This window comes from Excalfactoria chinensis, chromosome 19 (genome assembly GCF_039878825.1).
Source record: "Excalfactoria chinensis isolate bCotChi1 chromosome 19, bCotChi1.hap2, whole genome shotgun sequence".
In the NCBI taxonomy this organism is placed as follows: Eukaryota; Metazoa; Chordata; class Aves; order Galliformes; family Phasianidae; genus Excalfactoria; species Excalfactoria chinensis.
In genome coordinates this window covers 6,563,497-6,580,411 of record NC_092843.1, presented here as the reverse complement: position 1 = coordinate 6,580,411, position 16,915 = coordinate 6,563,497, and the positions used below count along the sequence as shown (strand labels likewise).

Below are 16,915 nucleotides of genomic sequence, written 5' to 3'. Positions count from 1 at the left end.
AGCCCTTGTGCTTTTGTCCGTGCCATTAGAGTTCAAAATTATCTGCCCCTCTTTGCTGATGTATGGATTAACCGACTGCCCGAGTGTTTACTAACGGTTATCACCCAGTACTTTGGATGTTATCAGAGGAAGGGACGCCTGCCGCAGGGCTCGGTCTCTCACCCTTTCTATTACCACCTGTCAGTGGCAGAGAGTGTGCTGTGAAGCTGTACAGTCACAGAGCACAAGTGTAGATAGTTTCTGACGGCTGATCAAAGGGGAAAACCAAAGGCCTGATAACAAGGACGTGTTTCATGTACTTTTAACTTTGAGAAACATTGGCATTTGCATTTTTTTCCCCTCTGCAGGCTGGCAGAAACCAGGCACAATAAATGCTGCATATTCAGTTACCTAATAGTGGGGTAAATGGTATGTGCTTGAAGCAACAAAGCCTGACTGCAGCCTCGCTCCAAGTGGGAATGGTTTCAGTCAGCCTCGGCGGAAGACTTGCTGTATAACAAAGCAGAATGATTTTAGTTTGTACTTTGAGGTGATCTTGAATTCAGAATCTAATCTTTGCATTCGGCAGAGCATCTTACACTGCCGTGAATGAGGTAATAAATGTAAGCCAAGGGGTTCCTTTCAGTGTCTCTGGAGGTGCGTGCACTCCATCGTAGCCAGCATCCTGGTAACGCTCTGCTGATGAAAGGGTCTCTGTTAGCTCCAGTTTCAGGTAACATTTCCCAGTGCGGGGACAGAAAATCCACACAGCCAGGCTGAAAGCGGGGCTCGCTGTTTTCCTTCAGCAGCTGTACCTCGTGCAGCAAACAAAGCAAGCAAGCTCCGTGCACTTCCCTCACCGGTGCATCTCTGCACAAGAGCATGAACGGGACAGAAACTGCAGTTTGTGGCCAGCAGAGCACAGGGGAAAGTGCTCGACAGCAAAGCAGTGAAAGACAAATGAACTTTCAGACAGATTCATACTTGCCTGATGTACTTAATAACCTCTATGGGTATCTTTACAGTTCCTGATTCTCTTGCCATTTGCATCAGGGTCGTTATGCTGGTTGCAATGGAGCTTCTCCCAGCTCTCACTAGTGAGAGACCAGAAGTGGGTCTGTGTTTGTGATTTAACATATTTGGTTAAAGCTGCCGAGTACCTGAGTCCCCGCTTGCTCCTCCCGTGCTGTTAACACCAACATTTTAACTAATGTGCTAAAATCAGCTTTTCAGGAACTCCAGACACGAGACCTTCTTTCTTTCAAATGCCGTAACTATTATACATGGAAGTGCTGTGGTCCCAGGGTCTCCCGAACATCTCCCGTTTGTTTGTTGAAGGTGCCTTTGACCGGAGCGTGACCCTGCTGGAGGTGTGCGGGAGCTGGCCCGAGAACTTCGGTCTCCGTCACATGTCTTCCATGGAGCACACTGACGAGGGCCTCCGGGAGCGCCTGGCCGATGCGATGTGCGAATCCCCCAGCAGGGACATAGTGGGATCAGGAACAGGTACAAAGAAGAGGCGTGATCAGAGATCACGTACATCTCACCCAATGGTGATTTTTATTTTTATTTTAAGCTTTGCTTCTCCTTTCCTCTGCGCTCTGCCTCTGACTTTATGGGGGTCTCGGTGGTGAGAATAGTCACAAACCGCTGGTAGGTCACATAAATGTAGTCAGGGAGGCCTAAAGGGACGTGGAGGAAAACTCTGGCTTTAAGCTCCCTGGCCGTACCGCAGTGATGAGGATGCTCCTCCCTCCCCAGCCAACACAGGAGCATCCCCAGGCTCTGTGCAGATTGCTGCCCTTGCCCACGCTGATCCAAACAATGTCATAATCGCACACATCCTAATTTTGTGTCCTGAATAGAGCCGTTGTGAAACTGGTTCTGTAATCCAAATTAATCCATCTTCATCAGTGTCCATTATATTGATAAATTATATCATCTGTTTAAGTAAATGGAATGGCACGTCAGAGATTATGCTGCTCAGAAGGGGCCCAGCGGTAGGAGATGTTCAGAAATGTGAAAGCTCAGTTATTGTGGTTTTATTGTCTCCATTAATTTTGACTTGTGTTACAAATGCCCTCTAGTAAAAGGTCTAAGCCCATCTTTGATGCGTGCACCATTTGTGTTGTGACCAGCAGCTCACGGCAAGGGTGGCTTCTAACATCAGCTGCCAACACACTTGTCACTCTTCTGGCAGACTGCCTGGGAAGGAGGAAAGGAGGAACTCAAGCAGTAACGTAGGGGTATGCCAACCTCTTGACATCACAGAAAGGCTGCGTAGGGCAGGAGCTGCCCTTCCTTGCCTTGCTCTGAGCACTCTTAGCTCTGTGCTGCTCCAGCTGGAAGAGGTTCAAGGGCTTTCCCATCAGGGCTTGTCCTTCACTTTGCAGATCTCAGAATCGTAGCAGGTCACCACGCTGCTCCCACCTCCCACCGTCTGGAGGAGATTAAAAATCAGCAGCTTAAGCCCCTGCATGTAGGTGCAAGTAGCGGTAAGCAAGCTGCCACGTGGTGCAGAGCACCCTTTGTACCCCAGCTTGTCATCTCTCAAACTCTTTCCTCTGAGTTGCTACTGCTGAAAAGGATGCAGTGATGGGACAGTTGAAGATTAGTATTAACAAATGCTAAGTATGGGTCTCAGTTACAAATCTGGTGCATGTTCTCAGTAGCTTGCTGCCTTGGACGAGGCATGTAACATGCCCATGGTTGCTCCATCACTGTGTCAGGAATAGAGATGCTTCACGTTGCAAGTGTGGGCTTTAGGAGGCTGCTGCTTGCAGAGGACTGTGAAGATGGAAAACCAGGCTGTGCAAATGGAGAAATGCACTTATTTCATCACTTATTGACCCATACTGAGAGCAGAATGAACTTCCTCAGATGGATTGGCTCCCCTCTGGTTGGGTACCTTAGGGGGAAGGTGAAGGGAATAATTTCTCTGGAAGGTGAAGCTATCTAGATGTGACAAGTTGAGGTTACTGACTGCCCCAGAGACTTTATATTACGCTATAAATCAAGGATTTTGTCAGGGTATTTTCCTTCCTGTATTTTCCTTCCATTTTCACCAGTGCAGGCCAGCTGACACCAGTGAGTGCCAACTTCTTTGCTGTAAGATTAGGCTCAGAATACTGCAGGTGTAAAGACAGAAGGGGACTGTTTACAGAGATGCCATCAATCAGCTAAGATTTCCCCCTGCTATTGCTCTAGACACATAAATCTTCATCATGAGTGTAAGATAGATGCCATCTCAAAGCAACAAATGTAATCACCATCGCACAGTAGTGAGTAACATGAGCACTGACCCAGCTCACCCCACTGCCCTGCTCACACTGTCGTCATGCTCTGTGTTCTTCTGCCTGTTGTGGGATTCTCTCTATCACTAACCTACATTATTCTTAGGATATGGGCATGTGGTGACTCAATGCAGCCGAGAAAACCTAGTGATAAGGCTGTGAACTCCCATGCCCTTTCCACTTCCATCCCCTAGCAGCTCTTGAACTGTTCTTCTTAACCAGATGCCCATAAAAAGTACTCTGCTGCTCTGCTGATACCTGGAAAGCTGCACTTGCCCAGGGAGTCGAATGGTGCTCATGCAGCATGCGTGACTGCACTCCCGGCAGGCTGCCAGCGGCCGTTTGTCAAACCGGGGATCGCATTAAAGCGCTAGCATCTGTCTGCTGCTTAATAAATGGGAAAAGATAAGTTCGGAGGTCCATTACCCCTGCTTCAAAGAAGAGGTGTCTTTGTTGACTCCTAACAAGTAGGATAGCTTTAACTTCCCCCAAACCACTTACGTGTTAACAAGCACAGGCTGAATTGGATTTATCTTTGGAAAACATTCTGGTTTCTGGCCTAGCTCTTCCTTGGATTCCCTTCCACCCACTCACTTCAATGAAACGATAGCAAGAAGCTCAGCAGAGAAGATGCCATAAATTTGCTTGTTGGTAGATGATTTCTGTGTTGGTGCTGCTTCTAAAGACAGTAATTACATTTCTGCATTGGACTCAAAATTATGTAATTTATGAACCTCACTCTAATAATCCTAAAATGACTTACTGTAGCTCGGAGTTGCCTTTAACTCTTACATGTGCTCCTTTCACTCTTTTTAGTCCTTGAACACATCAGTGGAATTTACAAAGTCTTTTTTGAACTGAAACATAATTAAATATCTAACCCTGAATGTGGAAGTACATGCTTGCATAGTGCTCAGGTCCACAGTGTGGACAAAGAAAAAAATGGGCAATCGGGTGGACACTGAGACCTTATCAAGTGCTCAGCTGAGCCTGACATGCACTTAATGGCAAGAGATAAATAGATTCTTTTAATGCCTTAACTGTTAGGACATAGCTGACACGTAGATTTATATAGTAATCAGGGCTGATATGCAGCAGTAGTGCAGAGGAAGCGCATGCTCATAGTACCCAGACCACTTTGGGAAGCAGATATTAATGGTATCTTTGTTCCTTACCTACCCCATTGCATTGCAAAGCTGGATCAGCAACACCTCCCTGGTTCAGCCCTCCAAGCCACTGGCTGTGGCAGAAATCACCCAAAAGTTGGTTATATAGGAAACATCAAGCTGGAGGACACAAAAAGCATGAGTAGTAATCCAGCCTTTGCAAGGAAGGGGAATTAGATGGCCTGATAGGTCCTTCCCATCCCTGACTCCGGCTAGTTGCCAAGGGCTGTCGGGCAGTGGATGGGAGAAGAATCGGGTCTGGAAAATGACCCCCAAAAAGTCTACTTTCCTTCTGACCTAAATGATAACTCCAGTCATGCAGCTAGTTGACTTGATTGGGAAACCAGCTTTGCTCCTTGTTATGCAATTATCCAGACGACCCATGTCTATCTTAAGTGGAGTCTGCTGTACATAAGCTGTCAGCCTAGATACACATTTAATTCCAAAGGAGGCATAAATTGGCAAAGATGCAAAAGTATGTTTTTGCTGTTTCACTTTCTGCCAAACTCTAACTGAAAAAAAAATAATTGAAAATCTACTCACCAAATGTTAGTGGTCAGTGACCTCTTGCTTGCAAAGCTTTGTTTTCAAGCAGCTACACTGTTTACATTTGCAGTATAGTTTCTGAGTATGTGCTGGAGCTCCACATTGCATTTTCAATAACAAAAGCAAAGTTAGTATGGTGATTTATGAAACTGTGCTTCCAGGGGACAAATCTCAAACTGGACATGCAGAAATCTCCAGCCCAGGCTGGAGCTCTTTGCCTCCGAAAGTGCCATAATCAGTAAATCCTCTGACTCATACGGCCCTTCAACAAGTACGTTTCTTACATTTTCAGATGCACGGTGGTCATCTCTAGGCATAGTACTGAAAATCAACTGTAGCGTGGGACCAGGCCTTTACAGTCTGGTGGAGAGGAGGTGTTCTGAAATACAACCATGGAGGACCATTTCTGTGAACCTAACAGGACAGATTCCCCTTGCGCCATGGTGCTGGTATAGTTTCTACCCATAGAGGTATAGCATGGGAAGGCCTGTGTACATCCCAGGAACCCAAGTTCATTAAGTCTTTGACCACATCCACTTTGGGTGTAGGCTGGCCTTAAAGAAAAGCAGTGGATCTGAACCCTTTGGCTGCAGAGCAGCAGGAGGGAGCATAAAACCTTACGGCTGTGGCCCTAAGGAGGAGAGGTGCTCCCTCAAGCTGCTAGTCAGCCTAGTTCCACTGTATTCCACTGGGTGTGCTCCGCTGTCCTGTGGCTTAGCAAATCAAAACCCATTCTTTCCAGGCTTATTACTACAAAGCACACAGCGCAGTGTCAGCAGGGTAGATTTATTCTTCAGGAGACTTCACCCAACACCCAAGTTTCCAATGGAGAATTGTCAGTATACACAATAAGTAAACATCTCAGTGCAGGTTACTGTCAGGACAGGCAATGCTGCAGACTTTGTATGCGATGCTTGTGCTGCTGCAGCTGTCAGCCTCTGCATTTTCTGCCAGGAACTCTCAAGGTTTGCATCTCACAACCCATGCAGTTAGATCTGAACAGGGAAAGATGCAACCGTGGCACCGCCGTGATGAATAAAAACCCACAAGAGCCAAAGACTTGCCACAACACATAAAGCAAGGTCTTTCGAGGCCTTTGTAAAGCTCCTTTGAAAAACAAAAATCTATTTATTTTCACTTGAAAACTCCTGAAAACAATGTCAGCTACCAGCAGTGGCACTTCAGTTGCAGCAGAGGTGTGAGCACAGCAGAGCCCCGTGCAGGCCCTGCGTAGGAACCTTCTGGATTCCTTCCAGATGTCATCAACAAACTCCTAATGCAATGAAGGAGGCTCATATGTTGAAGCAAACTCTTTAACCTGATTAATGGGGTGTAAGTAAGTGGAGCTAATTAGAGTTGCTGGTAGGGAATGCCCGTCCGAGCGCTGAGAGCCGCGTTCAGGCCACTCTGGCTCCTGGCCGCCACACAAGGCCGAGCTGCGGCCGTCCCTCAGATGGTTGCCACGGCCCAAAGCCTCACAACAGCTCTTGGCACCTCCGAGCTTGGCAAGCAAAAGCTTCACTTGGTGCTTTTCCTTCCTTCCTTCCTTCCTTCCTTTCCTCTTCCTTCTAATCTCTGCAAGCTTTTTTCCCCCTCTCTCCCTTCAGTTGGTCTCGGTCCTAACACAGATGTGGGGAACACAAGAGCGCAGATCAATTGGTTTTCCCTTTGAAAAGCATTTCTGCAAAGAGATTTCTGCATAGGTTCAATGCAAAATCAGCTCAGGCAGCAAACACAGTGGCGTATCAAATAACATTGATGCTAAAAGCAGCCTTTGAACTTTCAGAATATTCATCCCAGGGTCAGAGATTAAATTACCCCCTCAATTAAGTCTAAGAGCTCAATGTTCTTCCTACAAAAGGTTTATTTGGATGAGACTCTTTAAAAATAAATAAATAAATAAATAAATAAATAAATAAAAATGAAACTTCAGGGCTCTTGAGGAGCCGCCATTTTTGAAGTGCCGGCTAAGAAGAGCAAGGTTTGCACTATGCACATCTCAGTGTGCTTTTGTCACTTGTTTTCTACGTGCAAGGTGCATCAACCAAGGCACCCAGGGCTCTTCCTGCGCTGCTCACACAGCTGCCAGCCCCACTGTGGGGCTCTGTAGGCCAGTGGGTGCATTCAGACCCCACTGCTGCCCAGTCCCCAACTGCCCTGTGCTCCGCTCCTCAGTCAGGGCTGCGTGAGGCCTACATCCAGCTTAGGGCTCAGAGTGGGAGTTCCTTGGGGTCATACATCCTTTTGGTGGGAGGGGGAGGGAATGTGGATACCACAGATGTCTTTGGTGTGAATTCAGGTTCATTGCTGCTTGTAGAAAATACCCGCTGATGTTTCTGAGGGGCACACTGATGCTGAGAGACAACTGACTTCCTGCCATTTGATAGCAAGTTGGTTGGCTGTGCTTATTTCTTCTCGCTCGTGGTTTGGGGAGATGACTTGTATCTTTCTTCTTATTAAATCAAGGCACTTTTTAAGAAATATTTTATTTTTGATGCAGAAACAGCCGGTGAAGTAGCAGTAAAAAACATCACCGCAAAGAGGCACATGGCTTTGAAATGTTTTGGTATGTAACACGACTGTATTGTTCTCAGGTCTGAACTTCTGCACAAAGGCTATTTCTCCTTGCTACAAAAGCAAACCCTCTGTCAGGTTTCCAGGGGTTACTCACATAGCGTGGTCGTAGAGGAACAAAACAAAAAAATACCTAAGTGTTTCAAATCATTTTGCAAATAACATTGTCCTGTTTCTCTCCTTAAATGAACAAGAGTTCCTTTGATATATATATATATATTTTTTAAGTCAAATTTAGGATTCTGCTGTTCAGAGCAGAGAGGTCACAAGGCCCTAATGTATTTAGCATTGACTGCCCTCTCTTGTAGTGCGTCTATTAGTCAGTAATTTGATTTGTACCTATTCATTTGCAGTCCCTGCAGGAGCTCTGAGCTGGCCCCAAGTATAATTGGTGCTGTCTCTATTTTTACATCATTAGATTAGCCCCGACTCCTGGCCACTTGTTGTCTGCGCTTGTCTGTCCATTTATACAACCTAATGTAACACAAAATTCATTACTGATCACATTACTTTCAACTCTGAAGCCAGCTTTGTGATAAACATTTTGTTAACCCTTTCTTGCCAGCACACAGACCTGGGGGATAAATGCACTTTCCCTTTGCAGAAAAATCGATACCATAATAAAACAAAGTGCAGTCACATTTCTAGATTTGTCATTCCTCCCAGAGAAAGTAATGGGGAGAAACACACACGAGATGACTAAATGTTGTCTGTACCCAGGCATCTCAGGCTGCTCTATGCGAAATGAGCTCAGCGGTGTCCTTTCTGCTGGAATATAAAGAAGTGACACCAGATAGGGCCAGCACTCAATTTAAAACTTAATTTCTTACTCATTGTTCTGCAAGTGTTTGAGCTCTTCTGTGCAGGCTGTAATCGGGTTATGACATTATTGGAACTGGACATTTTTCTTCCAGTGCTTTGTCTCCAAGTAGTTAACAGAGAAACAATTCCCTTTCTCCTTAGAGATTTGTTATTATGCTGGGGTTTGGTTTGGTTTGGGTTGTGGTTTTCCTTGCTAATGATTAAGCAAATTAATTTTCCTTCTGCAATACTCCAGCACTTCACAGAAAAAAATGTGCAGCCCCCTTCTGTCTAGCTTGGTTTTGCTCACGTATGAGTGTTTTGCTGAGCACCTTGTAAAGCATTGAGCTTTTTGCATCACTGAGGCTTCTGCTATTGATTTCAGTGGGAGCAAGAGGAAAGCACGGTAGGTATTCATTTAGGGCTGATTCTGCAGAGGGCTGAGCATCCTAACAGCACTGTTTGCAGCGTCCTGACCGTGAGGTGATGCTTTGATGCTTGCTATTCAGAGAGATGTGGTTTGGTGCATGCAAAAGCTGTGGATTTTTAACAGTTTTGTTGTTGTTGCTGTTTTTTAATTGATTTTCTGTTTGTACAGCTTGGCTCCGGAATCTCTTATTTGTGGATTTCTAAATATTTAGAAACATTTCTCAAGCGTTTGTTAAATGTTCCCTTTAAAAGCTGGAGTTCTGGAGCTCGCCCCACACCGAGGAGTCCTGCACTGAGCAGGGTGCGGGAGGCGAGACGGCCACGTGGGATTTTTCCATCTCTAATTTCTGTAATTACCCCGCTGTTCATTTTACAGTCTTCACGTCATATTTCTGTGTAGGATACAACTTAAGGCAAGCACGTATTTCTTTAGTAAGTACAAGATCTCCCATCTCCCACCATGTGAAGCGGGTATTTTCACAGCTGTTTGCGAGCCAAAGCATGTTGCAGCTGCTGATGTGATGGCAGAACGAGGATGAGACAGTTCCTCTCAGTCCTCCCAAAGCCAGCAGCCCTGGAGCAGCTCTGGGATGAAGGCTGGGGGTGTTTCACTGGTCGGGGATGGCTGGGCACACTCTGCTCCTGTTTCTGCTTGCTGTGTGGTGCAGACCTGCCATGCATTTGGCGTTAACTCTTTGGAAGTTTGAGCCTTTTGTTATCTCAGAACAGCATGTGGCCAATCTGCCCACTACCTGTCCTGGCCACATAAGACATCAGTGTCACACCAGTGCTGAGGGCATCTCCTCTTCCCTTGGTTTGGGAAGCAAGATGGCCAAAGTCATGGCAGAGCTCTCATCAGGGGAAACAGGAGAGGAAACTGGCGCACGGAAACCCGTTGCTGCAACAAATCGTTAAGTAGTCAAGCTGTTCAATGAACGCTTCTTATTAGAGAGATGCAATGAAGGATGAGTCACCAAACAGCAAAATATGCATTAACACAGCGAAACTCCCATCAGTAAAGTCCAGGTCAAAAGCTGGACCAATTAAAATGTTCCAGCATGTTCCAGCCCTTTGGCCCTGCAGCTCTCAGCCCACACAGATCCATCACCACATCTGCTTCTCAGCTCCAGGAGGCAGCAGTTGCTCAACAGGCTCCTGGAGTGCCACCTCAGTGACTCTGAGGCCTTCTTCCACCCTTTTGTATCATTTCCTATCATCATACCTCTTTCCTGCCATCGCCTCTCATCACCCCCTGCGTTTCCCTAACAGAGTATCAGACAAATAGTAACCTGATTGCTCTGATAATCTAACCTCACTATCCACGTTGGGAGTCTCAGAGTATCAAGGCTGGGAGTCGTGCCCTTGCTTAACAGCTATGTTGTTGGCTATCTGATGCTTGTCTGGCGCTGGTCAGACAGAACACAAGGAGCAGGGAGAGGCAGCAAGGAAAAGAAAGGAAAAAAATGGAGATTTTAGCTGGGGCAGCATCTCCTGCATGGCTCCCGTGGGGGAAGGGTTAGTGGCAGCCCCAGGAGCAGGCAGTGCTGTGCCAGCCCACAGCAGTGCCTGGAATGCTTAGCTCTCCTTCAGGTATCTATCCTAATTCACAGTATGAAAATATTATCTTTCTTTCCATTCCTAGCCAGCTGTCTCCCCACCATGGATAATACATAAAACGGTAGACTTTTATTCATTAACATTTATGGGAAAATGTTAATATTAAACTGTAAGTGAAAAGCCCTATCTTATTGAATTCTTCTGCTGTGTTATTGGGAGCCTAATTGCATTTTGCATTTAAATAAAAACCAGATGACGTTCAGGACGGTCAGGCAAACATTCTGTAAGTGAGAATTTATCTTGCGATCTGGGTAAACAATGTCTCATCATTTAACAGTTATTATAAATAATGGGTTTTTAAGCACTTTGCTGGGAGTTCATATTGGCTCCACACGGGTTGCTCTGAGAGAATCTCCGTGACATCTTCCAGGCATCCGGTGAGGAGGATTCACATCTTCAGCTCACATCTCAGGCTGCAGCAGTTTCCATCCTGCTCTCCTCTTACTTGAATTCATGCACAGCTGACCAAAAAAACAAACTCACAGTGAGAACAACTGCAGATCGGTTGGCAGCATTTTGCAAATGGAGGGACCATCTCTGCTGCTGCCCAGTGAAAGTAGAGCGTGTTGAGGACTCCTGCCGTGCTCCATTTGAGTGGTTTTAGAAGGAGCCCTCTGAAGGCATATTCATTCGGTTAAAAAAAATGGCTCTATTTAAGAATCTGTGTTTCCTTTCACAAAGAATGAAGACGACATTGAGGCAGAATGTGAAAACAAAAAGGTGACAGCCCAGCTTCTTGGTTCTGTGTGAGTGCTGTGAGTTACATCATTGGCAACTGCAGCCCTGGTATTGCCTGAGCTTCTCCAGAAGAAGATTTAAACTTAAAAGTGCAGATTGCTTTTTCCCCGCTCCTGCTGTTTGTATTCTGCATTTCTCTCCTGCCCCTTCAGGCAGAGTGGCTGTGCCTTTGGTGCCTGCTGCCTTTTTCCCCTTTGCTTCATGTTTCTCAGACGTCAGCAAGAGTTTTAGTGCCTTCTCAACGTTTCCCAGCATGGAAATCTGCCCCACATAGAATCATAGGATGGTTTGGGTTGGGAAGGCCCTTTAAGATCATCTAATTCCAACCCCCTTTCTACAGGCAGGGACACCTCCCACTAGACCAGATTGCTCACAGCTCCATCAGGCCTTACCTGCTGTCTTTTGAATGAGATGTTCTAGATGTTCTGGGGTGGGGATGTTGTATTTATTTGTTATTTCCTTGGTCGGGGACTTTCTTAGCATCTGCCCAACACATGAACTCTATGTTCACTTCTAAAGGCGCTGGTGTTGTGAAAGACAAATTCTCTGACCATTTCCAAAGATGTATTTCTGGGAAGGACACAGCAGTGTTGTCAGCCAGGAGCAACACCAGGAAGTTGGTGGTGGTTTCCCAACCAGGTTCAGCTTCAGATTACCTCTGAGATTCTTCTGGTTTCCTCCTATCCCAGAGCACAGCATTCCCATGGAGGGTATCTCCCACCTGCACACACCTCACCAAGCAGCTCTTCCCATTGTCTGCTCCATCTCTGAGGCCGGGCTGCCAGATGGAAATGAGGAGTGGTGGCAGTAATCAAAAGGCAGATCAACCCAGCAGTCTTCCTCCCTAATCTGGAGGCAGCAGCGGGCAGATGAACTGCGCAGGGACAGGTCCTTAACCTGAAATCTGGACTTGAGCTTCAGATGTCGCTTCTCTCAAGACTCCATATTTATGTCTAACATCAGGATTTGGAGCTACATAGCAGTGCAGGGTGTACTGAGAGCCCGAAGCAGTGATGTGAGCAAGGATCCCACCAGGTGGGCTGTGGTTTTCCAGCTACTACCCAATGCAGGACTTGATTTTATGAGTGTTCCTGTAAGCTCTGAGCACATCATAGAATTGGGTCTGTGTTTAGAAAACAAGTTTGCTTAAAGCAACTTCATCTTAAAAATAATTGGCTAAATAGACCGTAATCCTCCCAACCCATGCAGGGTGCACACAGGGGCACACACTGATGTCTGCTCATCGCCTCATCTTCCTCAAGGCAAACTTATAAGGAAACCCAATAATCAGTGCAACCTCACAAGAGGGGAAGAAATAGTTCTTAGACATGAAATGGAAACAAAAGAAGTTTATCTCCTCCGCAACTCCCAAAGGCTGAAGGTGCCACGGACCCCAGGCATGGTGTGCACTGGGTGTAGTGAACACACAGATTCCATTTTGTTCCTGCTTCCCTTTGTGGAGGCAGAGGCTGACAGAGGGGTCACTGTTGAGCAACCCGTAACCTTGGGAATGAGAGCCTAAACCCAGGAATTTTAATACAGTGTTTTCTCAGCGAGTGCCTTCGGTCTGATCTACACAGATGTGCTGCTTGCGTAAGTGAAGAGACACAATCGTTCTGCCTAAATACATTTACAAATGTGTGTGCTCTGGCCTGCGCAGGGCAGTGTGTGTTCCATGTAAGGCACGTGCTGGGCCTGACACCAGCAACATGCTGCAGCTTTCAGGGTGGGATAGGAGGGATGTATGTGCAGTGTGTGCCTTTACACCACAACAAATGAGTGTCGGCATCCCCATGTTTAAAGCCCAACTGGAAGTCTTGCATGTGAGCTGTAGGCATATACCAGTGAGCACGGGCCACAGAAATCTGTTCTCTGTAACCATTCCAGTTCTTGAAATTACACATACTGGCTGCAATGGGCAACTCATCCTCCTCAAATGCCATTTAGATAGGAAAATACCCTAACCCGCCTCCTAAAAATATATATGGCTCAGAGGAACTTGAGATTAGTTTTTGAAAGCTCTACAGTCACTGTGGAAGTGCCTCTCATGGAGAATATTGTCTCTCTAAATGCTCATCCTTTATCTGCTGCACTTTTCACCTTCCATAAAACGTTTGGCGTCAGGTCTGGCAGGGTGCTGGAGCCTTGGGGCTCAGAATCCAGAGCTGTGGAGCTTTGGGGTTTCCCAAGCAAAAAAAAAAAAAAAAAAACAAGCTTTATTTTTATTGTTGTTGTTGTATTTTAAAGAGTTTTGTGAATTCTTTGAAAGTTCACACACTGAAATCTTTTGTCGGTATCTCATCCATCTCTCCATGCGTGGAGTAAACACAGCATTTCCGTAGGTTCAGCTCTGTGCATGTTGGATGTTTGGCGTCCTAGCATTGAAATAAGGCACTTGATATGAAATGTGCAGTCTCCAGGGGGCTCTGATATGCAGAAGTCTCAGTCTCTGTCCCCCTGACGATCCCCTGCCTTCCATACCCCTGCTCTACCTGCTGCATCCTGCACCTGCTTTCCGAGATGCCAGCTTCCATCTCCAAGTGCATCACGTTAATGAACTCTATGTGGACTCAGCATTAGAGTTACCATAAGGTAGTCTGACAGCAGCTAATATTTTACATAGACCACTGAGCTTCATTGGAGCTGTACAGGCAGCGTTTGCAAGTCTTCTTGACTTTGCAAATTTAATGTGGGTGCTCCCGTGGTGTCTCAACGTTTTGAAAGGTGCAGCGGGATGAAATGCTTTTAATACGGGGATTGATTTTCAGTGTTCAGGTGCCATAATGCTGCGTTTCCTCTTGTGAAGGGAGTTTGGAAAAGTGAGTTCTTTGGAGCAGGTCTGCAACAGCCACATGGAGCACTGCAGGGAATGATCCCTGAACTGCCTCCACCTGAGTGCAGGGAGAGCAGGTTGAATGGGCTTGGAGACATGGCAGTGACCATCCTCCTTTTTAAGGGTTAAAAGAGATCTAATGAGTGTTCAGTGCTTGCACTTCAATACTGTGTGTCAGTGTACCCAGCCCTGCTGGTCCTGCTGCAGGGTGCAGGTTGAACAGGACTGTATGCTGAGCTCCCTTCTTTGCATGGTAGTGCATTGCAGGCAGCAAAATGAAAATGTTTAATGTAACCCATTCATTGGGAAGCACTGTGTAAATTACAAACAGTTTAAGAGATCCTCAGGACATGCATTGTGTTAATATAAACTGCTTTTTAGCGTTCGCTCTATATGGGATCCTTTTGAATGAGAATCCAGATGGCAGAAGCTACATAATTATTATTAATTACAGTTAATAAGGAGCATTCGGCAGCCCCAGTCTGCTCTGGAAGTCCCCCTGATGGGCACTGTGCAAATACACAAGTAACAATTAGTCCCTGCTGCAGAGTACTTCACAGTTTCAGTTCCAGAGAAGGAGGTGAGAGGAACCTGAGCATTCACCTGGGAGCGAGGAACGAGGAGGAGCAAGGGCCATGACTTGGGGCACATCTGCAGGGAGTGCTCTGCCTAGGAAAGGAGGGGAGGAAAAAGTTATTTGTGGTTGTAAAGCAGGGCTCTCACTTTGGCCTTGTACCTGCTGCTGCAAAATGTGCCTGGGGAGAGGCACGGTGTGCCTGCTGTTTCCCTGTACATAGCCCATGGGAAATGCCCGCGTTGCCCTGCACCCAGCCCACATCCCATATCCACCCCATGCCCAGACACAGGGGCCGGGAAGCTGCTGCCCAGTAGCCCCGACTCATAGGGGAGCCCAAAAACTTCCTCAGAACAATTGCGATGAATGACAGCACCAAAATCAAGGAGATGCAAGCCCTGCCGGCCATTACCCCACTTCCTGCATTCCTACTTGTTAATTGTATAATTCCTAACGAGTCTTGATGCATCCGATGGACTTTCCAATGCGCGCTCACTCTGACGCTTCCTCCCCTCCCCTCCCTCAGCAGAGACCTCGTTCCTTTAAAAACCCCATCCTTAAAAATCAGAAATACTCAGCCCAGAGAAAGGAAAAGGGAACTTGACATTAGTTGAGCTTGAAAGGCTTGGTGCTGTGAAAAGTGACTGACGTGTGAAAAGAGGCTACAATTAGTTCTTTCCCCGAGCGCTCTCCCATTCAGCGCAGGGTCACTCCTTCAGCGAGCCGCGGCTTTGAGGGTAATGTGTTGTGACAGTTTGAGATGATGAAGAATAATTCTTGTATTCAGAGTTGCTGCCGCTTCCCCGCTGCCCCGACACATCAGGCTGCTGTCGTTGGATCACTCATCCCGGCCGGGGCTCGCACAGCGCTGGGGACGAGAGGGGAAGGGCGGCTGTGCCGGCACAGGGGGCTCTGGGGGGGGTCTGAAACAGTGCGTGACCGCCTGGCGTAGGGGAGGGGAGAAAGGGAAAACCATTAGAAGAAATAATGCACTGAAGAGGAGATTTTTGAGTAGGCATAAAGGAGATACCACGGCTTGGAGTGGACCGCTGCGGCGAGAGCACAAATCAGAAAGGCAGCATAATTTATGAGTGTTCCGGGCAAAAGAGGGCTATATAGATTTTCTTCAGGCATTGAATTAATGCGCCACATAAAATGGTTTCACATTTAGGCTTGGCAGGACTTTCTCCTTTTCTAATCCGTTGACAGTTCCTAGAGCTTTCTGGAAGCGGATGGCGGTCTCTGTGGGACGGGGGGTCATTGTGCCCCCACACCCCGAGCATCCCGGGCTGCTCCTCCTGCTCCTCATCCTCACTTTATCTCTGTGCTCTGAGCAGGCAGAGCAGGCTCAGCTGCCAGGACAGGGACAGGATCACAAGGGGTGATGCTGCTGGTGTTGCTGCCCTGGCATCACACTCACTGCGGGCTGCGGGGTAACAGCAGGGGTTCCCCCATGGCAGGCACAGCGCTGCCTGCTGCCCTGCAGTGACTCTCCTCATGGCTTCAGCAGATGTTGCTGCTGCTGCTCCTTCATCTTTTTTTTTCCTGTCTGTGGTTTTTTTCTCCTTTTTTTTTAGGCCAGGCAGAACTCTGCAAGCCGTTTCCTCCAGGGACACGGGGCAGGTTTTAGTATTTACGTTTCCAGTATTAGCATCTATTTGTATTTGTGTTTGTTTTTCACGGGCTTTTGAATGCCTCGGGGAGCCATTTCTGGGGCCAAAATCATGCAAGTGCTGGTCTTCTCACAGTATTTCATTTCCTTGATGGTGGAAACGCAAGGAGAAGAGCAGGTCTCATGTTATTTTGACCCCATAAATAGCTCCCAGGGGCCCCTTTCTTCCTTCTCCCACCCACTCTCCCCCCAAATCAAATATTTAGGTTTCTGCAAAGCCTGACTTCTCAACCCTGGTTATCTTGCTTCAGCAGAAGCAAATTGCAGTTATTACAAAATAGCCAGAGAGTCTATAAGGCAGAATGGGTTTGATATGATGCACAATTTGTTGGCTACCGTACAAGTTCATTATAGTGCATCATAAGCAGTTGTTTTACTGGTACATTTAAGGAAGTTAATGCATCTCGACAGTGTGTGCACGGGGGAGCACAGACACAATAACCCTCAGACATGCTGGGGCCAAGGCTGTCCATAGAAGAACTCAGCCACAGCTGCACAGCCCTCACCGTGCGCTGCATCCTCGGCTCTCCTGGGTGCGTTCCTTCCTCACGGGTGTTCTCCTGGCATACAGGGCTGGTGGGGTCACCTCCTCCCAATGGTGTGAGGCTGTGCCATGGGGCTCAGCTGCTCCTTCTGATGGCCAGAACCTGAGCACCTGGCTGGAATGGTGCTGACCCTGTATGCACCTTGCCC

General features: G+C 47.1%; 1 protein-coding gene across 9 annotated transcripts in view; it reads left to right on the top strand.

The window, feature by feature from the left end:
- Window positions 1–16,915, top strand: part of BCAS3 (BCAS3 microtubule associated cell migration factor) — a 301,481-nt gene that overhangs the window by 281,223 nt on the left and 3,343 nt on the right. For 3 of the 9 annotated variants that reach the window (XM_072353525.1, XM_072353523.1, XM_072353524.1), the window contains 2 exons: window positions 1,318–1,485; window positions 7,485–7,550. The exons of 2 other annotated variants lie outside the window; for them this stretch is intronic. In XM_072353525.1, the coding sequence (XP_072209626.1) occupies window positions 1,318–1,485; window positions 7,485–7,550 (234 nt within the window). Of the gene's footprint in view, window positions 1–1,317; window positions 1,533–7,484; window positions 7,551–16,915 lie in introns of all 9 variants that reach the window. 4 more of the 9 variants (XM_072353527.1, XM_072353526.1, XM_072353529.1 and 1 more) reach the window with 2 other exon arrangements.